The sequence below is a fragment of the Buteo buteo genome, chromosome Z, assembly GCF_964188355.1.
Source record: "Buteo buteo chromosome Z, bButBut1.hap1.1, whole genome shotgun sequence".
NCBI classification, from domain to species: Eukaryota; Metazoa; Chordata; class Aves; order Accipitriformes; family Accipitridae; genus Buteo; species Buteo buteo.
This window is the reverse complement of record NC_134204.1, coordinates 3,086,432-3,112,650: the sequence shown is the minus strand read 5'-3', so window position 1 is coordinate 3,112,650 and position 26,219 is coordinate 3,086,432. Positions and strand designations below refer to the sequence as shown.

Genomic DNA, 26,219 nt, shown 5'->3' with positions numbered 1-26,219 from the left:
ACATTTTAATGCTTGTTTCAGAGAAACAGCGGTTGAGAAGTCAGTTACCTTAGTAACAGCTAAAGGCACACAGTGGGAAAATGCTCAACTTAATAATCAATATTTAAAAATAAAGACAGAACTGGGAAACAGCCAGCTTTCTCAAAGCCACGCTTTGTGTTAAATTAAATAAAGAAGTGCCAATCTGAGGAAAGGCAGGCATGCTTGAGCATAGTAATTTAACAAAATTAACATTTAAAAATAAATTCAAAAAATCGCTAACAGAAAAGATAAATTAAAGATATTTCATACAGAGTCCTCTTCCAGATGGATTTTAATGGATAAACTACATTGTCACAGATCAAGACATTAAATCCTAGTTCCCATCTATACATACCAAGAGTTTTTAAGAAAGTCTCTTTGTTGTACATATAAATCATGATCCTGAAAATGCCAGCGAAAGACCATTATCCCCTAAAAGGCCATTAACCACATTTTGTAATTGCGATCAGCAACAAAATCGTTGCAGAAGAGGATTCTGCAGCATCCTGTCATTTAGTCTGAATGACAAACATTGGTTTAATCAATCTGTTGGGACTCATACTCTGAATAATTTACATCAGAGAGAGGTAGAGACCTGAAAAGCCTGAGAGGAAACTGCTGGCCTAAGATGAATTCTGAGAAATAGCACTATGTTAAAACCACCTTACACAAAGACTGAATTCTGCTTTGAATTATTTTTAAACTGTAATGACTGCTATAGTGTGGAAAAAAGGGATAAGCTACCATTAAAAAAATTAAATACAGAGCATTGCAAAAACATTCATTTGCAAACGTGAAAAGAGGTAGGTACGATAAATAAAAAATATAGCTGAGCAAGTGGCAGAAGAGCATGGGCTTGCTGGGCACAGACAGCAAAATGGTGGCGTTATCCTTAGTGTATATGAAGGGGAGATGAAGGCACTACTGAATACACGTAGTAGATGCAAGTGCTCAAGGACTGTCGTTTGGAGGTAGTGCTGGTACTATACAAGCAATACATTTTCTTCTATCGTTAGTTGGGTGACGGTTAGGGGAAAAGATAACTTCTCCCTAGGAAATGGCCTTAAGTCTGTCCTTCACTGGTAACAGCTGTACTAAACCATAGTCCATTTGAAATAATTCTTCACAGCACTCAACTTTTTCTTTAAAAATGTGCTTTCTGGATAGTAATATACATATATAGTACATACAGGACTATTACAGTTTGTATATACATAGATTATATACACCATGTTTAAATCAAAACACACTCCTTACCTAAAAAGGTGACTGCAGCATGGTGGGATGTAGTCTATCTTTAAGAGACTTCACATTCTATTTTAATCCTCTGAGCAGACAGGGTACCTGGTCATAAATGTGCTGTTTGGATATGATTTACACCAACTCAAAGTAGTCAGATGCAGAGAGGTTTTTCTGAAAGCTCTTAATCACCGCGGAATTGCTGAGACTTCAGGAACGGCAACCACAAAAGCAGGTAAGTTAAGATCTCCTTAGACGAGACCACTATGGAAGTAGAAAGGGCGACATGCTCCCAGCGCTAAGATGAGCGGGGCTTTCGCTGCTGCCAGACACCTTCGTTGCATTTTGGCATGCTGAGCCATGGCAGAAGCATCACCATCAGGGTCTTTGTACAACATCACTCAGCCTCGGGAACCCACCTTTCCCCCTTCTCAGCAAGGAGGGTGGCTCTCTGCAGTAACCGAGAAGTCAACGTGTCGTACCGAGAAAAATCAATGGCTGCTTTTGTGAGTGGCTGGCCCCTTTCAACATCTACCTCGCGAGGTCAGAGGATTGGTTTGTCTTAATTTATAAGTTAGCTTAAAAAAAATCCTAACAGAATTTGAATTGATTGCAATTATTCCGTTAAGCTTGTTGTAGACAAAGAGTTCGTGTTCACTCTTAAAGAAATGGCTTACATTACTAACACACTATCTTAAAATTTTTTTGTCTTAAAACATTTCATTGCTTATCCATTCCCTTTTGTTTTAAAACTCTTTTTTTTCTTTAAGTATTCTTCATTTATCTAAACCCTGCATTTGCATGACTGGTAACATTTCGGATGGCTATTGAACTGAATAGAGTTTTTCCGTGGACTGCTATGGCTAGGACTAACTCACCGAACCTAAGTAGGACTGGGGACCCAAATATTAAACTGGGTTGCATTAGCATGTCTTACCTATGCATGAGATTCTGATACAGGCCACGTAAGAGGTCTAAGAACCTCAGTAGCCACCAGATGAAAGTTTTTGGCTTTTAAAAGCACAGGGAGAGCCAACACTATGGATCAGGATGATGCTCGTCTATACTAGAAGCAGGAGGCCTAAGGCAGTCCCTTGTCTCGAGATTATTTCACTAGGACAAAACCTTTGCAAGTCACTAATGTAAACTTGGTAATGGAAGAAAGTCCAAACCGCCAATTTGTTTGAACTCCCATGAAGCAGATGCACTGGATGTAGTTAGGAGGAGCAACAGCATGTCTCAAACATAGAATTTGTGACAAATTCCACGTCAGTGGAAACAAGCAGCGTCCAAGCCCGTTACCTTAACCGGCGTGATAAATAGGTAGTTGCACCTTCTGCAATTTACTTTCTCAACTCGCTATCACAATACAGTTACTAGCAAGAACAGGAGGCAGAATTGCATGTCCCGTTATTAACACATACAAAACCACCTAGCTATTAGACAAATTACACATCCTTCAAGGCAGCATAAGTGCCTCAGATTTTGTTTTTGATTTAACTGTCATTTCTTCATAGACACCTATGAAGATCCAAGTTAAGTTGCCTCCCACTCACCATTCTTTTTTGTTAGTGGCTTTTGGAGATGATTATGGGCTTTGAACTAAGTCAACATAAAATCAAACAGTAAAAAATAAATCTACATTTCAAGTATCCTTATTCTGAGCTGCAAATTACCAAAAAAAAAAAATCACATACAGATCAGTCTCTCTTTTACTGTACAGTTTAGCATCCATTTATTACTGTGTATTGGTTCTTCCATAAACCTGTTTGGTCCATATTTAAAGAGCTCCTTAAATTCCTTTCGTGATTTTTCTTTCTTTGCTGGAGGTCTCTGAGTAGGAGAGGTGGGCTTATTTGTACTTTCTTCAGACTTTATGGAGAAATTCCAAGTTGAGAGAAGCAGGGAGATGAATAGAGTCCATGGTTATGGAGGATGGGTTGAAGGGGAACAAAACTGGGAACATGTGCTTGAAGTCTAACAGCAGCTGTGGAGGGTCATTTCGTTCTTGCAAGTGCATCTATGAGGTGTGGGAGAAAACAAATTTAGTATCAGTTGTTGCCTTTTCTTTGCATTTGTCATGTTTAACATAAAAAATTTGAGAATGTACACAATTTTAGCGATACTGCAAAAAACAGTGAGAACTATTTTGTTCCCTATTGCAGCAGCCATCCTCTGAGCAAATATTTACAGCAACTTCCACATAGACTGTAGGAAACACTGCTTCAGAAGAACCTGGCTATGTTTTCTACATGACCATGAAGCAAGACACAGGACTTGGAAACAACATGACCCCCTCACACAGCAAGAGCAGTGCTCCATGATAGCAGCAGAGCACTTTTGATTCAACCACTCAGCGATGGAGACATATTCTAAGAGTAGTTGAATGCATTTGTTTCCTTTTCCTCCCTCCTCTTTGCGAGCATTAAAAGATGTTCAGTTTTCTTTTATTTATTTTTCCTTTAGTTGCCAATCTCTGCCTTGTATCTCAGAAATAACTCCATTTCACCGATGCTTCACTGACTCCTGCAACCTTACTTCTGCGTTGCGTTGCTGCTAAAGAGCATTGGATTAGCAGAGCTGGGAACTTAGGTGCTCTTTGTGATTAACAGCCTGGTTATCCCTGCAGCTGTATGTTGCAAGTAAGCATGTGCACATGCAGAGCACTAAATCCAGGACAACATGCAGCAGCATGCTTACTACAAAATGCCAGAGTTAGTAATGATTTAATATAGATGTCATTAGTACTAACTCCTCCACTTCACAGCCCTTTAATTTACCTGTATGTCTCGTATGAAAGCTACTGTCACACGTTCTTCAAACTCATTCACAGGAGTGTAGAGATTAAGTATCTTTACAATCTGTTGAAAACAAAATAGGATTACAGGCAGTTAAAAGAAGCTAAACTTTTCCAGAATACAAAGCACCGCTAACAGTTTGTCTTGATATGGCCGTAATAAGTCTTCCATGACACTACTGAGAGGCAGAAGTAGCACAAGTATCATCCTGGTGTTCCTTTGCCTGCTCTAAGGTATGGTAAGCCTCTATGGACCTCTCAGAGTCACTTCTTAGGGCAGCATTTGTAAATTGGGAATAGACTTGAACAACAGATTTATACAGGGACTCCACTCGGTTGGCACACGGTGACACGGGTGACCGCTTCCCATTACTTCTGATGTCACCTCTACAACACCTCTCCCGATGCTCCTTCACTCCTGCTCCTTCCTTGGCTTCTCTCAGGAACACACATTCAAGACAGGGAGATGGAGACAGAGGAGAAAGGATCTCCAAGAACCACTGGAGATCAGCTCACACCTCTCACTTCTCCCTTCCTTCGGCATTATCAAATGAAGGCCAGGCAATCCAGCAGCAAAAAACATGAGTTTATATCCTCTTTGAATGGAGTCTCAAAGTTTAAGGTCAGATGCAGCCAGCCTAGGTGGGCAACTCTCAACCTCCCACTCCAAATCTTGGGTGGGCATCCTGGACACCTAACCAGGTTAGACCCTGGCAAAAGGCAACAGGTAGGTTTAAAATCCCAAGTGTCTGACTTGTATCATGAACTCCTCAGGGCTGGGTTTCATCTTTGTGGATTTCTGGAGCTCCAGAACCATCAGTGGCACTGTAAGAGAGGAGCCACCGTGGCGACTGTCTCTGACAGGGGTCACGTACCTAACATCAGTCTTGAAAAGGACCAAGTTGTCCCCATGGTGGGAATGGCACGCTGACCACCCTTTCCCACTCCTTTAATTATCAGTAGCCTCTGGTGTACGTCTCTGCCCTGCTCCCTACCTGCTGGGTCGTGAGCGATGTGCACAAGGAGCAGATGGCCTCAGCATCTTCCGAGGTTTTCTTTTTCAGCTGCAGAAGCTGTGCTGCTTGAATCAAGGGCTCCAAAGTTTGTGCTGCTCCACTCTGCTGCAGATTCTTCCCACGCAGCCATTCCTCCAGCTGGCTTATGTTAAACCTGGGTAAGCAACCAAGACAAGATGCGAGCTGAGCGCCAAGAGATAAGACGTAGCATCTCAAAAATCCTCTACGAGACTCAAGGTGTGTTGCAGTACTGGTACGTGTGGCTTTTTGTGATGCATATTTGTGATACACATGGCAAGAGACAACCAGACCAAAGCTTAATACTCAACAGCTCAAAGCAAAACTTATACTCTATGTACCTTAGAAACAGATGAGCCATGTAACAGCTGAACAGCACAAGGGATGTGCTTTTCTAAACCATTCAGATTTGTTCAAGTTTCAAAAGTCAATTAAAATTAAGCTTTTAACAAGCTTTTAAAAGCTAACAAAATCCTGCAAGGTACCCAAGTACCTCTGAAAATTATCTACACAAAAAATGCCTTTGCCTGTGCCCACTCCCAGGCTCAAGGGCAGCATGCAAAGGATCCACTATGGGAAGGGGAAAGGATAGCAAAAGCAAGGTTTAAATCATTTACACCGAGAAGTAAGTTGATAGATTTATGCCAGGGCTGATAAATATTCATGAGCCCTTTCTGGCAGGTTTGCACTAGCTGTCATTTCAAATTTCAGTCCTTATTACAACACCACGCTAAGATGGCGATGGGGCACACGCGCCCCTGATCCCAGCCCAGCAGAAATCCGTGCTGCCACTTGCCTGCAGCTCACGAGAGGCCAGAGGCACTGCACGCAGCAACAGGGGTTTGGCTTTAAGATGCACCTGCAGAACCGGAGCCTTTGACACTACAACACTTGCTACATTAAAACCAGCAGACACAGCAGCAGGAGAGAACCACGGAGACTTCTCCATCCCCGTGTTCAATCCATCCTACATCACCTGGTGTAGTCTTTGGGCTGTGCAACCTTCACACTCAGGCTGGGTGAGGAAAAGCTGGGGAAAGGCCACCCCAGAGATAATTACTGTACCATACATTTAATTCACAAGCTGCACAGCAAACTGCACTGCACAGGCATTACTCACTGGGGGTTAGCTTTAACTGCCACTGCATCAGTCTCCTGCTGAATCCAATTTCTCCCCTTACTTACACCGTTGCATTTTATTTTCCTATTTTCCACCACCTTATGAAGTTAATAAAACTTCCTTAAGCAGGTACATCTCCGCCCCAAGCCCCCGTCCCACCTTAGCTGCATGCCCGTGCTCCAGGAGCAGACATCCTTCCTCAGCAGGAGGTTGTTCAGGGCAACCGCGTTGATCATGTAGAAGAGCTGCTTGAAGACCTGCTGCACGATCTCTGGGTCCAGCCCCTGGTCACACATGATGCTGTGGAACGTGTTCAGCTGGCGAATGATTGCGTCTAGGCTGTAGGAGCTGTCGCCATCTGCCATGCTGGAGGAGCGATTCCTGTAGCCCATCGGTTTGACACCGGAAAGCCCCTGGATACTCTCATTTTCCAACACCGCAGACACTGATAAAGGGGGAAAAAATGAGCTAAAAAAGTCTGCATCCACCTACTAGTCACTAGAGGTAAGAACCCCTCCGTGAGCAGTCATAAACATGCAGCAGCCTCACTGATGCAACACGATGGATGCTGAGAGCTCTGAAAGCAGGACAGGTCCATGAATTGCTAGTTTACTGTGATAATACAAAATTGTTGAAGCACACAAAATATCTGTAGGATCACACTTTTTTTCCCTTGGTGTTACTACACAGAAATCACTTACCACGCTGCAGAAACAGGGAACAGCTCTCCTTTGACCTGTAATCAATTCTCCCTCTATACCCACCACAGAGCCTTAAATTCTGCCGTTAAAGTGATTAATTGGTTCAAAGGATTGAGAGAAATGAAGATAGATTAAAAGCAATAACATTCTAACAGCCTAACTGATAGAGGAACGGACAACTTTCTGCAAGGAGCAGGAGGAACATGAAGCGATGGTAGGCAGTGATGCCGTCAGATACAGCCAGGATTTGTGCAATGACATTTGGAGGGCAAAGGGAAAGAGTCCCAGATACAGAGGAGTCCAGGCTGGGAGCCAAAGGAAAACACCAGCAGCTAGAAAAATATAAAGCACTGAGAACAGCCCCTCAATTAGCTTAGCAAGGAGGAGGACAGCTTTAGCTGAGGAGGCAACTCTTCTCATACTGACTCACCCTTTCAAAACAAGGTCTTCATTAGTTTCTTTTTCCTCTTCCCAGTTCTCCTCCTCCCTCATAACGCACACTTCCACCCATAAAAAGCTTAACCGTGAACCTGGTCTGGAGGGGAATGCTGTTGCTACGGACCCACCAGCACCACCTCACCTCTGTCACTACCTCCCCAACAGAAAGGAAGGAGGTATCTTCTATCATGGGGGAAAAAAACCTCATCCCTATTAGTTTCTATCATGGGGGAAAATAAAAAAACTCATCCAGGTCTGTCTCCCTAACTCCAGGTCACCGCTAACAAGAGGACCTGCTCCAAACCAAGACTCTTTTTGTAACATACGCCTCTTTGCCAACTACAGGCTTTTCCTTTGGGGACGAGTCATGCTAGCACCACACAAAGGTCTGAAAAACACTCAGAGTAGATAATTACAGAAAAAAAAAATACCCTCCTAAAAGCTAATGTGCTGTGAACTTACCGATCATGGGTTGGAGTATGCCCTCTGCTATCTTAATGAGCTGCTGATAAATCTGGATAGAGAGGTGGCTCAGCACCTGGCGGTATTCGGTCAGATCAAAGTTCTTCAGACAGTGCTCATTCTGCTTAGGTGTGTTTTGTGTCATGAAACCCTGAACAGAAGGAGATTAAGACACCTGGTTTCATTATTCCACCTATTTATAGTCCAGTAAAATAACTGCATTAAAAAAACACCTTAGAGTACAAGATATCCAGATATGTTACCAAAGTACATTCTTAGTCTACTATAGAAAAGATCAAGACTCGTATATCTCCTTTGATTTACTCAGCCATTTGTTCATAAATTATTACTAGAGGGCTGCTTTTTGAAGAAAAGCATCATTAAGTGATAAGTTTTTCATTTTAACTTTAGCAAGGAGCAACATCTGTATTAACTGCAACATATATGAACTAGAAAAAGACATTTTAGTCCCTGAGAAACTTTTTTTAGCTATTTGTTCATCCCTGTGAGTCGCAATTATTTATGGGAAACCACATATCTTGAGATTAATATTTTAGGGAAAAAAAATAACCACGTGCTATATGCTTTGACAACATTTTAAGCTGATGTGAAGTTCAGAAATCTCTCCAAGTAACTGAATTTATTCCCTGCCTTTTGATGGAGAAGCAGCTGATTTCAGATCCTGCAAATAGATGCTGTAGCCCTGAGTTCTGGGCTCAGACATTAATGCCAGTTTTGCTGGCAGAAGCAAATATGATCTAACTTAATTTTGTAATTAACACATTAATTAATTTAATTGCCTGTTCACACAGTCTTATCAATTTGGTGTCAAAATGAGAACCATGCAACAACTTCTTTTCTTGCTTGCTGACTAGCAAAGGGTAAAAATACAACATGTACAATTTGAGCTGACTTCAGAATTTCTCCATTTTCCTGACCAATGAAAAACTGTTGTGCCCCTTGCACTGCAAAATTGCATTTAGTTTGGGATTTTCTTTTAAACCCATTTTCTCAAAAATAGCTTGGATTTCAAACTAAAGATAACAGTATTTTAGAAACTGCTCAGAACAATTTTTCCCCTCTGTTTTTTGCACCAAATTATCAACTGAATTTGCAAATACCTGGTTCATTTAATACAGTAAATCAAAGCAAAGTATGCGAAATTTAAGTTTGGGTTTGTTGTTTTTTTTTTTTACCCTGTTGGTTTTCTGGGGAGGATTTTCTTTAAATGTAACATTGTTACCCAGGCAGAAGAGGGCAAAAGGAGCATAACTATTAGTAAGTATGATCTAAACTATTTTTCTTTTCAATTTAAATCTTGAAAGTCCAGCACTGAGATTTTACACGCCAGTCATTATCTTGTGAATGCTCCGAATAGTTTATTTGATTCCATGAAATTTTTTCTCTTTATTCTTAAAGCTTGACTGCTCAATATATCTAACACAAATCAAGACTAAATGAGAAACGATATACTTTGGCTCTGTTGAAAATTTTAATACCCAGAACACATGGCTATAAGGATGGCAGCGTGTAATGTACTAAGAGGACTGTGATGATCTGACTTTGTCAGAAGAGATCGGCTATAATAAAACTTATTTCAACTTATGAAACATTACTGAGGTGGCAAGAAATGAGAGGATTTCCTTCCCAAATCTTACATTATAATTATGCATTTTTGTTGTCTCAAAGTGTGGTTATTTTGAACTAGTTGAACAGAACAGGAAAAAAAAACCACAGTAGAAATGTGCAGAATAAAACTGCAAGATTTGGAATGGTTTTCCTCTGAAAATCTTGCTTAGTGAAAAATTGTGGGACCTACTAAAACCAGGGGAACAGCCTTCCAGAAAGAAAGCCCCTGTTCAGACAAATCAAAGCGCATGGTTGGCTATGAAATTCAAAATATTCTGTTGTGTGTTGTGTCCTGGTTTCAGCTCTCAAATGTCTTGTCTCACTGCAATGCCCCATGAACCTCTGGTCTAGTTCAGGTGAGATATAAGGAAGAAATGTTTAACGATGCGGGTGGTGAGACACTGGGAGAGGTTTCCCAGAGAGGTGGTGGATGCCCCATCCCTGGGAACATTCCAGGTCAGGCTGGACAGGGCTCTGAGCAACCTGACCTGGTGGAAGATGTTCCTGCTCATGACAGGGGGGTTGGATGAGATGACCTTCAAAGATTCCTTCCAACCCAAACTATTCCATGACTCTAGGAGCTGCCTCATGTTATATCCAATTAACAAGCAAGGAAAGTCAGAGATGACCCCATGTCATAGCCAGAGGGAAGCCACTAGACCCAGAAGACCTGAAGACCAACCATTCCTGAAGGAATGCCAACACACTCTAGATCAGTGACGAGTTTCTTACCGCGTCTCCGCTGTACTGCTTTAAACAGTGCAGGAGGCGACACGTATTGGCCAGCCAAAACGATGTCATCTGAAAATCATCGTTGTGTTTCTGGAGAAGCAAAATTAAAACGTGTGAGACCCCCCTCTTCAGTGGGGGTTGCTGGCATAGCGAGACAGTGTGATTTTGAGTTTCCCCACCTAGATTCAGGAAGCTGTCTCTCTGCAGATGGGCAGTATTAGCCATTTGTCCCCTGCAAACATTTGTTTTTATAATCTGTAAATGCAAGCAGTTTTATTGCTAAGATCATAATTCTCCTTGTTCTTCTAAAAAGGGAAGCTAGGAGAGTGAGTGGGCTTGAAAATCACGACGAGTGCTGAATATCACACACTTTGACGTGGTTATTACCATCATACACCATCTGAACCCCAAGAGAAGAGAAAAGAGATACCTACCTTCAGGACCTTCTTAATCCCGTTGATGGTGGAGGTGAGCAAGGAGTGCACTTTCTGGTCATCGTTGATGTAATCCGCGTGTCTGATGCACATGTAGAGGATGTAAGCAGGAAGGCAGGGAACAGTAGCAGACACTGCCTGTGGCTTGAGATCTAGAAGGTTTGGGTTGTTTTTTGTTTGTTTTTTTTTTTTTAATTAAAAAAATCCTCTTAAAATTCACCAACTGCCAGGTGAAGCCGGGAACACTAAAGCTGGAGATGTACCCAGGCAAACCCCTCTCCCCGCAGCCTTGGGGAAGCTGAGACTTCAGCTCTGCAACTTGCATCCCTCCCTGCAGCACAGACACAGAACCAGAGGTCCAACTGCAGGACAGACAGACCTGCTGGAGCCAGCCAAAGCAGAAGAGCTGCAGCACTAGGGCTCGGGAGGGTAGCACTGTCTGCACTGAAGTTTGACACACTATCCCATTACACCGTACGGATGCACAGGTAGCACTAGATCTTTGCCATGTAAAAGCCTACCCAAGCAGCACACAAATAACCTTAGAAAAGCTCCCTGAAGCTTTCAGGAATACCTCTCACAGGTTATAAACCACCCCCCCCTCTAAATTCATGACATAGTAAATCACTCTTGCCCTCAAGATACTGAGTCCTAATAGCAGTTGTGGGAATTTGCAGCCTCTAAAGAAGAGCCTGTCCCATTAGGGGAACTTCAAAGACCACAGCAATGGGGTAGCACTGCTCTTTGAATACTTCTTAGATTCTCACTAGACTCTGCTGGGGTTAGAGAGTGATGGTAAATACTACACTTAGCCAGGGAAGCGTGACTTCTTTAACAGCGTTGAATAAGGTGATGCTGCAACAATTTTGATCAGACCTTCCAGCGTAAGAGAGCTCACAAGTCTGTTATTATCTCATAAAACAAACTACCTTTGTTCCATTGCTGTGCAAAATCCCCATGGTCTAGCCTTTGCTATCCCCTTCCCATCTACTACCACATTGTATGAAGCCCAGCAAGTTACTGCCTGCTCTAAAAACTACAGCCTCCTTTTTACATTTTCCATTTTTTGCTGTCCCTAAGGATCCCACTCATGCTGGTATACCTGCTTAGTACTGCGCCGCTTTACCTACCAAAATTGCCATCACCACAAACATGCGGCCCCAGAAGGGATTAATTTGAGAAGACTTACTTGCCTATCTTGAGATCTCCCATGCAAGAGAAGGAACAGCCAGGTGCAGGAGCAGAGCAAGTTCCTCACCTGTAACGAGGTTTCGGATAAGGAGTGGCTCATCTTCTTTATAATATTCCAGCATGCCCTGAAAATCTTTCTCCTTCCTCTGGACAACAACTTGCATGTTACGCTCATGCTGCCTCCTCTCCGCCGGTACCGTGACTTGTGATGCTGTGAAGAGAAAAGAGTATGAAAGGTGGTACCTGGTGATTGACAGCTATTCACGTCCTCCATTGGCCTTACAGCAGACACTAAGTCAAAGCATTATATATTAAATTTCCAATAATGTCATCAGCTTCAACAGACTTAGAAAAATATAAAGAACCAGGTCTTGAATTACCAGTCAGCAGTAGTTCTGACTCTGAATGAAAGAAAGTGCAAAAGTTGGACCTAAAGAAGAAAAGATGAAATCATTTTTCATTTTCCAAGGAGCCAGAAGCTAGAAGGCAGTAACCCTATGGGAAGCCTTTTAGTGTATCATTTTCACAGAAGGGAAAAAAAAATAGCCAGGCAATGAAAAAAATACCTAAGCATCACATCTTCTGGCTGGCTGTAAAGCTGAAGAACCGCAGTGGCACACCATTGAGCGTTGTGCTTCTATAAAAGTTTAATATAACAGGAGAGACCAGTGTGCAAGTACTGCAGTAAACAGCAGCCTGCTGCATGCAAATTACACTGACAGAGACCAGCCTTGCTAGCCATGGAAACCCTCCAGTTAATTCAGCTTAATTTCACTTAATGCCTAGTTTTCAAAAATTAGCTCATGACAACAAGGTTATGTGATTAATCACGGCACCTCCAGAGAATGGGAAGCTCCTTCCATACAACACAGATGTCATATTTGTGGTGTTTTCTGATCAAGTAGAATATACATATATATTTTAATCCTAAGTGGTCTTAATTCCACCTCAAAATTGCCCAATCAGAGCAGCTGCCTGCTAGCCACTGGTCTCCTCTCTATATCTCTGCTTCAGTCACCGCACTGACAGCAATGAAAGCAAAAAGGGTTCTTTAAATACCCTCCAAACCCTGGTACACCAAGCATCAGACCAACACTTCTAGCAAGCACTTCCCTCCATCACTTCGTGGACACTCTTCCAAATTTGCCACGTTCAACCACATTAACAAGCTAAAGCTACAGCAGCACAGCTGTCCTTGCTCAAAGACAGCCTAAGGATGACCCAGGACCTTCATTTGGACTTTTGGTTCCCTGCTGTCATGCAAATGATGAGCTCACTGCTAGTTCAGTGCCCAGAGCGACCAAATCTTACTTTAATAGAAAGAAAAAGAGAAAAACCTGCAGCTCTCCAAGGCTGGCCAAAGAAGGGAAACCAGAGTGCTGTTCCCCACCCCAATGTCTACCACCAGCCAAGTCACCTTCAAAATCCTGGACCTTCTTCATGTAAATCTTCAGCTGCTTCTTCAACTTCTTTTCATTCTTTTCTAACTTCTCTAGCAATTCTTTAAGATCCTGAAAAACAGAAGACGCATTGGGTTAAAAAAAAATTAAACCCAAGAACAACTCATTTTGGGTGAGTCTGAGGCTGGAGTCACTCGGCAGCCTGGTCTATGCACCACTAGTGCACGGTGTGAGCATCCTGGTAGAAGAAGAGCCGTGTTATTTCTGGATTGCTCAGAGAGACCCTTACCTACACTGCAAAGACTGTGGATGTTGCGTGCCTGCTTTTTCTAGAAGTAGCCTACACAGCAGGCAATACTCACAACACACCCCCAGAAGCATTTTTACTCCTGGCTGTTAATCATATTTAAATGGTTCCAACACTATTTAGATACTAGAGTTGTTGAAAAAGGCAAGAAAGCCCTCACCTGAACTTAGGAGGGGCCAATATTCACTCCAGACTTTGCACACAGATAGAGGAAGTGAGAAAAGGAAAATTTATGATCAGTCAGGATAACTCTTCAGAGTGGCAACTGCCCCCCACATCCCAGATAAATGCAAGTAAGAAGAAGGATTGTGTTGTCTTTGTACATAATTAAAGAGGATGGGGTCCCCAGCGACTTCAGCAATCTCATTTGGCAGGCAGAGCCACAAAGTAGGCAGGCTTAAAAAAAAAAAGTACCTAGGGAGTCACAAGAGCCCTAGCCACTGAACAACAGCTCAAAGCCAAGTACCAACACTCCCAAATGCCCCAGTAGAAGATGCAGAAGGATCCTGTGGAGAGTTTAGGTGGAAGAGACCCCAGTGCCTTCCCCTCCCCTCCCCATTTCCTATCTCTTTTCTCTCAACCCATTTCTTTTCCCCTCTTCCTTAGGCTGTGTTTTCAGTACAGCTTCTTACCAGATTTTCATTGGTGAGACGTGTAATTTCTTGCTGAAGTCCAAACTCCACCTGGGCCTCCGGAGACAGCTGCAGGGTCTGCAGGAAAGCCTGCTGCTGTTTCTCCAGCTCTTCTTTCATTGCATCCACCTGGTTTTTCAGAGCTTCTACCTCCTCCTCATGCTCTCTCCTCTGATCCTGGAGTTGTGCTTCCAGCAACCTGAGAAAAGGACCACCAGTTGAGTTTAGACCCTTCAAAGTCAGCCAGCCTGGGAGATGTTCCCAGTCAACCTCCCTACAAAACTGACACATGCAAAGGCCTGCTTATGGCTATTATTGCCATATTAGTCTGTCATTGGCTATACTGCAGATTAAATACTTTTGAAATTAGAGACATGAGATCAAAAGTTTGGTTTTTTGTTTGGGTTTTTTTTTTAAATAAAAGGGAGAAAAAAAAATTCCAAGAGCTCCCTTTTTTCTGTAACTGTATCACAAACTTTACTCTTCCCATTGGCAAAAAGCAAATGCATGGCATGAAAGCAGTGCAGATCAACACCTGCAGGTTTTTTTTTTTCAAAAGCTCAGCTTGAAGGGCATTTGTTCTTGCGCTCACCCGCTTTCAAACATCAGTTCTTACTCTTGAAAACTGAACTGCGTTGCAAATGACGCCATTTGGCTGGACTACCACAGCTTTGCTACTGCTGGGAATTTCAAGGCAGAAAGAAGCTGAAACCCTTCATTCCTTCTAGCTGTTTGTAGAGCTGCTATTTATCTTTGCTTAAGAAGAAGTATATTCCCATATATCTCAATTTTAATTCATAAACTACCTGCAGAAAACTACGCACAAGGCAATTCTCTGTCACCGTGATCAGTTCCTGCTCTCAGCGTCCATCACCACTCCTGACTTCACCAGGACTCTTGAAGCAGGGGCAAAAAGACTTGTTTCCTTGTACTCCACAACATAAAAATACTAACACCATGAAACACAGCTGACAGAAGTCACCAAAACCAGTCCTTCTCCCACTTTTAGGCGGGTACCCAATTTTTTCTCCAGTGATTTGCCCTGCCACCCTCTACTACCCACCTTTCCCTACAGCAGGTCTCCTTCCAGCCCTGCCCTGAGCCCTGTGCACAAGGACAACCCTGGGGTGAGGGGAAATGCTGAGCTAAACGGTAGACATTTATTTAGTCCATTAGCCAGCTATTTACTAAAACCAGAATGCCTTCATTAATCCAGTGGAAGAATGATTCATCACTGAGATGTTAACTGCCCTCCTGCACACACCCAGGCTGATGGGGATGCTGACAAACCTGGCAAGGGACACAATAACTGATTTTTTTAAGGAAATCTCGTTAGCCCACCAGCTCTCTCCAGAAGCTTGAAATAAGTGACTCCAGAAGGGATGAGGACTCCGAGAAAAGGATATCAAGCCACAAACTGCAAAGCATTAGTCCCAGACTATACATGGCGATGGTGGCAAATAGGAGGAATGACCCAGAGGGATATCCGAGCCCACTTCCTGAGCTGTAACTCGTGGATGTGCTCTCCTGGGTAGAGCTACGGAGAGCCACACACGGGGCTCAGGGGCTTCATCTCTTCTGGCATGGGATCCAAACAGCAATCCTCAAAGATGAGGAAGATTCTGGTGTCAATAGCTTAGCATTTACCCAGGACACGCACAGACACGGAGCTGTGCCAGTGGGGAAAAAAGCTACAACTCTGTTGGGTCCACTGGGAAATTCATGGACATTCACACCTGTGAACTGTTAAGCAGGGAGGTTTTTTTGTTGTTTTGTGGTTTGTTTTTTTAAGGCTTGCATAAAAGAACACATGCTTTCTGTGGAAGATTTCTGGACGAAAAGCATTAATCGTTTCCCAGTTTGGTTTTCTGTTGTCATTTTTACAAGATCTAAACAACCCAATCTCTACTCCCATTTTCTAGCAAAAGTAAGAAGAGGATATTTTCCAGCTATAGAAACGTGGCCAATAATACACTCAGCCTCATAATCATGTTGTCAGGAGTTATATTCTTAATAGGCTTGGAAAATACAGGCCCACCATGAAATAAGTATTTAGTACTTAATTTTCATTTTATTTCTTCACGTGGGTTCGGATTAACCATGAGCCACCCTCAGAAAAACACACTCCTCCTACAAACTTGGGTTCCTACATTGCTTTGAAAAACAAATTAATCATCCCTGTTATTCTCTGGTTTTACTCTGATCCCTCTAGATGTGACTGCTTTAGACTACTTGATACAAAAGTTTATTTTAATTTTTCCTCTCTATAGTGTCCTTCATCAGCTCATTTCATCTTTTTTTAAAAATCAAATATATATTGGAGCCTCATAACCACCCTGCAGGAGAGCACAGACTGATTAACATTTAATTATCAGCTCTTCCAAGCACCAGCTTGAACCAGGAAAAGAATCCAGGAGTCCTTCTGCCTTGCTTTAATCTCCATTTGTGTTTCTAAACGTTCATCAGCTCGGAGATGAGAGATCATTACAGAATCACCAGCATCTCCAGGAGATACGGAGGTTGCGGGTACAGCCCTGGTGTGTCCTGCTGAGATATTTTTCGACCAGAGCAGGACATGGGGAGAGCTGTGGAAGGATAGCACTGGGTGTCCACAACGCACCTTCCTCCTTGTACCTATAGGCAATGCATGGATGGGAGCGCACAATCCCCAGGAGCATGCAAAGCAGACAGGGTTGCAATACAAGCACAGGGACTCCACTTCTGACATGTCAAGGACTGGGAGAAAACACTATCCTAGTGCAATTAGGAAAAAAAATATCTAAAATGTTTTTGTTTGTTTGTTTTGGCTTCCTGGAGATTACAGCTTCCCAACACCTTTATCACACAATTTCCCATTAATGTAACATAATTCTTACTGAATCACAGCTCAGGCATTAGTGACAACAACCACCATCAGCAATGCCCAGTTAGAATCACAACGACTCCTCTGAAAATTAGAGGAGGGTCTCAATTCCTCCAGTTTGGATATTCTACCTCTGGTTGCTCCCAGAGAGGACAACGGGTCCTATAGAGGACAACAGCAGAGGAAGAGAAAGAAACAAAAGGGCAAGCAAAAGGGAGAGAGGGGAGAAGCAGCAGTGGAGAAAAGAAAAGCATTTGACCTGGCAACTTGCTTTAAACCTTGATAAGCCAAGCCGAGCTCTCCATCTTCATTGAGATACCCCCAGTCCTCAGTCTTGCTAGAAATAAAGGACAGAAAAAGGAAACAAGAGGACAGAGAAAGACAAAAGGTCAATTGCAATAGAAGGGGGAAAGGTGCCGAACCCTTATTAATTTATTTTTTTAAAGCACACTATCATTACTTTGTATTTTCTTTTCCACCATGCCTTGGTTGTGCCTCCTACAACACCCCGGGCTGCTAGTGGAGCTTCTCCTCCCTCCCCAGCCGTGAAACACATCCTCGTGCAGCCCCTTCCTCCCCAACCCACCGCAGCCAACACAGGAACCCAAAATCATTCAGGTCAGAAGGGATCATCGCAGATCACCCAGTCCAACCTCCTAGCAAGTTATCATCACTCTTGAGATGTTATTGTTTTTACCAAAAAGCCCAACTCCTGGAAATCAGAGCCTGAGTTTTCATTTCTGTAAGACTAAACTGTTTCCCATTTAATTGCAAGGAAAGAGCTGGCAAGCCCACGCCACATCAGCTAGCTCAAATCCTCATTAAAACCTTATGCTTAAAAACCAGGGAGGAAAAACAAGGACCACGAGAGATAAATGAGAGCGCAGAAGTCAGCACAAGGGGTAAGGAAGAACTGTCCAAACACAGATGGGGTAAAATGAAAAGCAGAGTGATTCTTAGCAGCTCCCAACAAGCTTCCTTGCTTCCCCCTCCAAAAAAAAAAAATTAACTATTTTTGAGCTGGAACAGCCCACATGCACTTCCAACCCACAGTGCAAACATAACCTGACCCCACTGTTGATTGCATCCTGACAGCTTGAACAGCTCATGCGTCTTCCAGACCTTCTGTGCTCTGGCACATCTCACTAATAAGATATTTTTAAGACAAGTTTCTCCACTTCCTTCCTTCTGCAGCAGTTTCCACTGGTCTAAAATAAATTCTTTTCCTTCTACTTCAGTCAAGGGTCTCCTCAATCAAGTCAAACACATCAGCCCTTCCTTGGAGCAACCTTCAGTCCAAACACCCCTTGGATGTTTGTTTCCTCACTCCCATGTGAGATCCAATCTTCTCCCTACCCATCCAGGCAGAAGAATGCCCAGAAAAGTCTCATCTCACTTTAATACTAAAAGTTTCCTTTTAACAGGTGGTTTGGGTTTGGTTTTTTGGGTTTTGTTTTGTTTTTTTGAAGTTATAAAAGGCAGGAAACTAATCTATCTTCCTTAATGAGGAGTTGAACACATTACAAATGAGTGATGGGAGCTGGTCAACCTGACCAGGAACAATTGCTACAGCAAGATTTTACTTGGCTTTGATGTGAGTTAGAAAACAGTTTTTCTTTTTGGAAATAATAATGAAAACAACAACAACAACACCTGCTTAGTATACTATTAATCTTTCAGAGAAAAAAAAGAACCAAGCCAACATGCATCTCGTATTTTGAAAAGAGGTGCGGCAGATGCCATTCCCTGGCAAGGAAAGTGCTGCATATTTAAAGGGAAAAGTACAAGTTTTCTATAGCAAATTTTCACACGAGGAAAGCAGTGAGAACTGTGGCGGTGCAGCACTACCACAAAAGGACTCAAGAAGTGTCTCACCACTGCAGACAACTGATACATCCCTTCCATCCTGGTGTACGAGCATGGCATTTCTCAAAAGTAGCAAAACAGTTCAGGCATTAACATTTGGCAAATTCATCTGTTAAAGCCATATGTATGAATTTAAATTAAAACCTTGTTTTTACCCCATACATGGCAGGTTTCCAAAAGGGCCTGTAGGCTGACAGATACAGGGAGATTTCTTGGTCTGATTTGGGTAAATTTCTTAGTAAGGTTTTTTTTTGTTGTTGTTGTTCATATAATCTCAACAGAACATGTACTTAGGCACTGAAAACCAAGAAAAAAAAAAAAACAAAACCAGGAAGGATCCTCACTGTTTACTACATGTCAGTAACCTGGGAAATCTCACACGATCAGCAGCATTTTTAAGAGATGCATTTTCCTGGATAACTTCATTTGAAAAATAGCTTTCCTTCCTTTTTTCATCATATGCACCGTGGTAAATGAAGAAAGCAGCTCAAGAGGGTGCCATTATACTAAGATAAAACTGCCCTGGGAAATAAGCATTCAGCCTGCGTCCATCAACACAGCACTGACTCGGAAATCACTGAGATCCCCTTCTCCCAGAAGTTCATATTGACCAAGACATTAAAAGTCAATAGGGGTCCTTTCAAGCTAATTAGATTAATCAGTACATGCCAAAATAATTTCCTAAAATGCTGGGTAAATCTTTCTCTCAACTAAGGCTGAAAGGAGTTGAAAGGGCATGACTCAGCCTCATTTCTCCTTTATCCTTATCTTGGAGGTACGGGTCTGGGGGAGCGGCTGGCAACTTGCAGTTGGCAAACTGCCTCCATGAAAGGGAGAGAAATTCCTGCCCAAATGCCTCCCTCCCTTCCTCCAAGTAGCTTAAAGGAGGTGCAGGCATACCAAACCCCAGAGATGTTAATTTTAGCATCTTCAGATAATTATCATCTCTTAATAAAGAGGAAGGGGCATTTCATTTTCAAACACAGATATGCTGCTTTTTTTTTTTTTTAATTAAATGGAAAACTAATGCACATCACAGATTAGATATACGACAGAGTGGAAAGCAGTGATAAGAGGAGACACATTGGAGAGTGGTAAGGAGAGATATGAACCTTTTCCTTGTGATGGCCTCTTCCAGCCGCAAAAGCATCCTCCACATGAAGCCAGCACCAGCCCTTCACTTAACACTCGCAGCTGCAGGTGGGACTTACCCAGCAGAAAAAAAAAGCCACATACTCTACAGAAATCACTTGGAAGTTAATCACAGAAGTTAATTTCAAAGACTAAGCCTGATGTGCTTTGAGCTGCCAGGTTATTATCTCTAACATCATCACCTGGTCTTTTGTTGGCTCTACATTTCCACCAAGATCAAACAGGCTTGAAAGAAAGATCCCAAGAACTGAAACAGGGAACAAAGAGCCTACCTAGCTTTACATTCAGTTACTGAAGCAGAAAATTAGCTGGAAACTAACTTAATACTTTTCCCTTTAGCAGCTGAAAGTCAGCAAGGGCGGGGGGGGGGAAGGAAAAGAAAAAAAGCTGAGTTCACTGCATTTATAATTCAAATTTCCCCTTGACCTGGCATCAAAGGGCCTTCCCCCAAGAACGGTGTGGAGAAAGAGAATCGCTACGTGGGCAGGGTTAGCAGCACCTGGCAGTTTTTCCTGTTTTCCTCCTGCTGTATTTAAAAGTCCTGGATTATACAGACACAGAGTGAATAAAAGGTCTATCTCCCACCAAAATAAAGCCATGCTCCGTCCCCAGCCTAAGCAGCTAAGACATGATGACTTCAAGCTAGGAGTGACCCATGGGCGGACCATGGCTTTACCACATCGGTCGGACTGGACCGGTGGAAGAGCATCGAACTCCGTTAGAAACCGCCCACAGAATGAGAGGTATCAGAGTAAAGAGAAATGGGAGTGCTTCTTGCAGCACAGGTGGGAGAAAAAGTGGCTCTTGCTTATTAATCCCATTTCAGAACTGCAATCCCACCAGAAAAGCTTTCCATTGAAGTATTTATTGATCAAGATTAGAAAGAGAAAGCAGTTTTATTTCTCATGCTGACACACTTAGGTACAGAGCTGCATAAGTACCAATGCAAATTTATGCTGGGGGGAAGGAATGTTGATTTATATCCACAAATACAATAATCCAATGCTCCCCGAGCATTTGTTTTCATCTGTTTTATTGCCATTGACTCCAGCCTACAGTTTATAAACCAACCCAATATACAAACAAATGCACAGGGAACCATATAACTGGGAAGCTGGTTGTGATTAACGAGCCATTGGATAAATAACTGCTGAAAATCAGGGTGATAGTTTATAGAGCTACTGCTATTGTAGTACAAGAGACAAGCTCCAGCCAAGCTTCATGAGAGGTAGACGAGAGAGGTAATAGGAAACTGAGCCTGGAGACTGCAGATTTCCCCTCCCAAATCTCAAGAAGCCAAAAAACACCAAGGCCTGATCACATGAACTCCTTAAACTGCAGCTCACCTGTGCAATGGCAAGGAAAGAGATTTATACACTGTGGAAAACTAGCTCATTGCAGCATTTTTCATTATTTCTGTGTTTGATTCAATCCTCCCCACAAAGTTGTTAAGTCTGGAAACCAGAAAGGCTGAAGAAGGACCGGAGTGTCCCTGCAGGCTGAGTGAAAGTGGACAACACGCACTCCAGGATGGCCAAATATCGATTACTACTGGGAACCAGTGATACGACCTGGTCAGACACATGCCCTTGGAAAACAGCAACTCATACTTTGACTCCCAACTCGTTCACCAACACCTGAACACAAACTAACCATCCTTACATGTGCAAGCTGGAAAATGCAGTTTAGGGAGTAAAGCTGTGCCTGACAATGGGATTTTACATCCTATACCATTGCTCACACTCCAGGAGAAAGTTGAAAGGAAGTAAGAGAAAATCCACAGAATTCATTAAGTGACCAAAAAACACACCTTGCAGAAGGAAACACGCTGAGCCCCATTGATTTACTGACAAAAAGGTGATGCTTAAATCAATCTTATCACCTCTACTGCAGGAAGGGCAGAAATTTCATCAGCAAGTTCACTTCAGGAAAGGAAATATTCAATGGCAACAAATTGAAAAAAGACAAACGCTGGTCCTGATGTTACAAGACATGCATCTTTGACCCCATCTTTATGGCCCATCCTTGACCCAAGGTCCAGATCACAATCCAGAAGTTGGTAACTCTCTGAACCATGTTGTTAATTTTGGTGTGGATCTCATTTCTCACACTTTGGTCAGCCCCTCTTGCTGCTGGAAAAATTTGGGCCACACTTACCGGTTCGTCTCGCACATCCCCTGGTAGGCTTCAATCGCGTCCTCCTGATCAATGTGCTTGTCACTGTTCGGCCAGCTGGCATTGGTAGTGATGCTTTCCTAAATACAACATGCAAAACACAGCAGCATGACATCCTGCACATCTCTTCCTGTCTTTCAAAGTTCCTGATACCGAACAACTCCCAACCATCCATAAGAGAGCTTCCTCGGGGCATCCATCAGACTAGAGAGTTTCTATGAATTCATACGCATGCAAACAGACAGCAGCAGACATTAGGAGATAGAAGGAGGATGCAGTGAACCTGGGAGGGAGATAAGGGCCAGGGGGGCGGTCTGAAATACAAACCATACCAAAACCCCAAGGAATGATAAGGTAGTGAATTAAAAAGCCCAAATGAGAGTACAATTCCGAAAATGTACTCTTCCATCAGCACAGGCTCTGAACAAAAACCCCTCAAACGACTGTGATGGGACAGGCTCTCTTCTTGCCTACACACCAGTAGAAACACATTACAGCTGCACCAGCATCAAGTGAGCAGAACCTGGTCCAGAAGCTCTTTCTCCCCATCCCATTTCCTTACAGAATAAGCCAGTTGTAACAAACCATCACCAGGAACATCTCAGACCACTACACCTTGGTGCAGGGCTGGAGAAGTTGCTCCTTGGTGTGAGCTGGCTAGACCTCATCGGGTATGAGGTCAAACACCTTACAGCAGTACAGACCACCACGGGACGTACAGTCCTGGGCTGCCTCAAACGATGTAATGGACTATATCTTATCCATAGGCAGAATCTCCTATAACCTCCCCACACCATCCTGCCACCCAGAGCCTACCAAAGCAGAAATGGCATCGCTCAGGCGGTCAGTGAATTTACAGCAACAGAACGGGAAAAGGAAAAGAAAATCCATTACCCTCTCAATTACCATGTTTTTCCCTGTCTCTTTTTGCTGGGCTGCCTTCATAATCTGTGTCCTCAGGATGAGCACCTCTTCCTTCCGCACTTCCAACTCCTCGTTGGCCGATTTCAGCTGATTCAGTAAGAGGTTATAACTGTCTTGAATATCATTGGATGAGTTGTTCTGGGTTGCTCGGTCTGCGATAGCCTTCCTCAGCTCATTAAGGTCATTTTTCAGCTTCTTGTTCTCCGACTCCAGCTCTTGCCTCTGGAAAATACCAAGCCATTAACCAGTTTAGATAAGCTGTCTTGCAGTGCCTCATCCTTTTCCGAGATGCCTCTAAGGTAACTTGATTACTGATGATCACAGCCAAACGATCAATTCTCGCCAGAATCTATATTTTGCTGCCAGTCCAGCCATGTGTTGTTCAGAAAAGATTTTTGCTGTAATCAGTAGCCTGTTGCTATTTAATAGCAACACTACAGGGTGACACAGGGGAGAGTTTTTATTTGTTAACACTATTTTTAAACACAAAAGCAAGCCGTTAGAGAAGCCAAACACTTTTGTTTCTTCTCCACCCCTTTTCCTTCTCAATCAAGAAATCACTACAAACCCCACAATGTTTAGCTCATCTTTCATATTCATTAGATAAGCTGGAAGATGCTGATTTACATGACCCTTCATCATGGCAGGCAGCCCATTAGGTGAGCTATAGCTTTGTGAATTCCCACTACGGCTTCTTTTCTTTTTTTTTTTTTTCAGTTGGAGGATTTTCTCGCCCTGACATCTCGTCAGCTGCTGGCATTTGAAGGCAGGGGCAATACCGTACAAGTTTGACACCAACTGCTTCTCCTGAATAACGATGCATGAGCACTGCCGTGTTCGCCAAGACAGCTGAAGGGCTTGTTTGCTTTTGCATGACAGTAGAAGACAGAAGAATAAAACTCTGGCAGGTAATATTTCAGTATTTCACCATAAAGCAGCTTGTAACGCCACATTTGGCAGCTCTCCGCCAGCACCCAAAACCCACCTGGAACATCCCAGCTGGGTCAAGGGCAGCTTTGCTCCTGTGGATGGGGCAGTCCTTGCCAGGACCCCCCAGGGTCCTGCTCACAGCCCAAATCCCAACAGCCCACCTTCTCTTTGCACCAGATTCTCCATCACCAGCTGCTGCGTGGTGGCACCCAGGACCGCTCCCTCCTGTCCGTATGCGCCCAGACAACACCAAAACCCAACGGGAACATCATCCAGCCATCGCACAGCAAAACCAGAGATGCCTGCAAGCGAGCTGACAGAGTCTGGTGTCTGACTGATTTGGGGTCAGCTCTTTCCTAGGGACTAACCCCCATCCCTGTGGATTCTCTGGTGTCTACAATAGCACAAGCTCTTTCCCTCGCTGAGATCCAGGTGCTTCCTTCTCCCCAGTACCTTTTGACCCTTTCTACAGCTTTCTTTTACGATCCCTCTTATCTATGGGATATCTGCTTCATTATCAGCTTTGGCTGATGCAAACTAATGAACCTGAAAATGGCTAGGGGGGGATGGGGGCAATTTATACAATTTATACAGTGTGTAGCTAGCACAGCTGTGTAAACCTCGTTTCCATAGGAAACGGGTGTTGTAATTATGAATCCTTACAAATTATAAATAGCATGCCTTATCACAGCCGAGGTGTGAACAGAATAGCTGATCTGGCATCTGGACAGCCAGCATACTCCTAGCTGAACAAACACCATCACTAATGGAGCATATTCAGGTACTTTATACCATCTCTCATTATAAAAAAAAAAAAAAAAAAAAAAGGATAAGAAATGCATTAGACCCAGCAATTCCTCCACATCCACATTAACCACAGCTCAGCAGAGGGAGTGTATGAGACACTGGCTTTTCTGTAGCTGTTTTGTACAACAGGAGTTTGAAAAGAGTGCACGCAGTGGGGAATCAATACCAAACTGGGTTTAACTCTTCTTGCCCTGTGGCTGAAGCATTGACTTGCTTTCCACTCTTCTCTGATCATGCTCAGAGACAGGTGAAGGGTAAGAAGAAAGCAATTAAGTGCTTTTCGGCAGAAGTGGCTCTTCTGAGATTTCTGTTATTTGCTGGGTAAGCCCCCTGCTTTTCTCCCCTCTGCCCCCCCTTTTCTTTTCCTCCTTTTCTTTTTCTCCCCCCACCCCCCCCTTTTTTTTTTTTTTTTTTTTAATGGGTCAGCCACACTGCTAACTCCAGGGACTGGTCGTACCAAGCTGTGCTCCGATTAGAAACAAAGCCAGGAAGATCAGGAAAGAAAGTTATAACCAACAACCCCACTCCAAGAGCTCAAGCCCTGGACTCCTTTCAGAGTTTACAATTAAATTAATTCCCTAATCCTTCTTGGTGGATTTTGGGCATGAAGCAATGTTAAAATATCTATAGACATGGGTGAGATGCCTATCGTCCCCTGCCTGTACACCCTTTTTGCACCAGCATCAGTGATGGCAGAGCAGAAGCTAAAACAAAATGCTTCGAATGCAGAAAGGGAGACTTCTACTTGCCCTGTCAGAAACGCTCTTTCTTCAGCATAGTCCAATAGCGCTGATTTATTTGACAAGTTACACCGTCAGAAGATCCTAAACTTGAACTTGCACTTGTCCCAACATGTACAGAATTATGGAGGTGCGAAAGGGGTACCCAAGCACTAACGGTGATGGAAATAGACTCACTCTTTAGGAAGGGGCTTATATAGCAGTGCTGGGTGAGGCATGAGCTTGTGTAAATCAGAGGTTAGCACTGCCATGCCAGGAATTTGCCCTCTTTTCTATTTCTGGTTCTCGATAGGAAAAGAAAATAAAATCCTCTAGAAGCTCATTTTATAATGAGCTGCCAAGGCTAAGGGATGAAACAAACATCCCAGCTATGCGAAGAGCAAGAAATCAAATCATGCATTGTGCTCCTGCTAGGAACACAAAGTCAGGGCAAGGACTCCTTGGTGCTTTCACTCCCACTCCCACTCGCCCAGCCTGAAAAAACAAGCTGGAAAAATACATTTTTCACTGGGGAACTTTTTGCTGTGCAGGCATGGCTCAGGGACATATCTCCCACCTGGGAGATGTTTCACACCCTTCCAGCCCTGCTTCATGGCTAAGCATACACCTGGTTGGGCATATTTTG

The 26,219-nt window shown here is 43.2% G+C and overlaps 1 protein-coding gene across 1 annotated transcript in view; it reads right to left on the bottom strand.

The window, feature by feature from the left end:
* Window positions 1-1,398: 1,398 nt before the first annotated feature.
* The window catches only part of MYO5B (myosin VB), a 149,716-nt gene continuing 124,895 nt past the window's right edge, over window positions 1,399-26,219 (bottom strand). The window contains exons 27-38 of the mRNA XM_075019778.1: window positions 23,088-23,339; window positions 22,176-22,273; window positions 14,138-14,336; window positions 13,216-13,309; window positions 11,866-12,009; window positions 10,608-10,759; window positions 10,174-10,263; window positions 7,813-7,963; window positions 6,371-6,656; window positions 5,053-5,227; window positions 4,041-4,121; window positions 1,399-3,280 (exon numbers count right to left, since the gene is read on the bottom strand). Coding sequence (XP_074875879.1) covers window positions 3,128-3,280; window positions 4,041-4,121; window positions 5,053-5,227; window positions 6,371-6,656; window positions 7,813-7,963; window positions 10,174-10,263; window positions 10,608-10,759; window positions 11,866-12,009; window positions 13,216-13,309; window positions 14,138-14,336; window positions 22,176-22,273; window positions 23,088-23,339 — 1,875 coding nt within the window. The 3' untranslated portion in view covers window positions 1,399-3,127. The remainder of the gene's footprint in view (window positions 3,281-4,040; window positions 4,122-5,052; window positions 5,228-6,370; window positions 6,657-7,812; window positions 7,964-10,173; window positions 10,264-10,607; window positions 10,760-11,865; window positions 12,010-13,215; window positions 13,310-14,137; window positions 14,337-22,175; window positions 22,274-23,087; window positions 23,340-26,219) is intronic.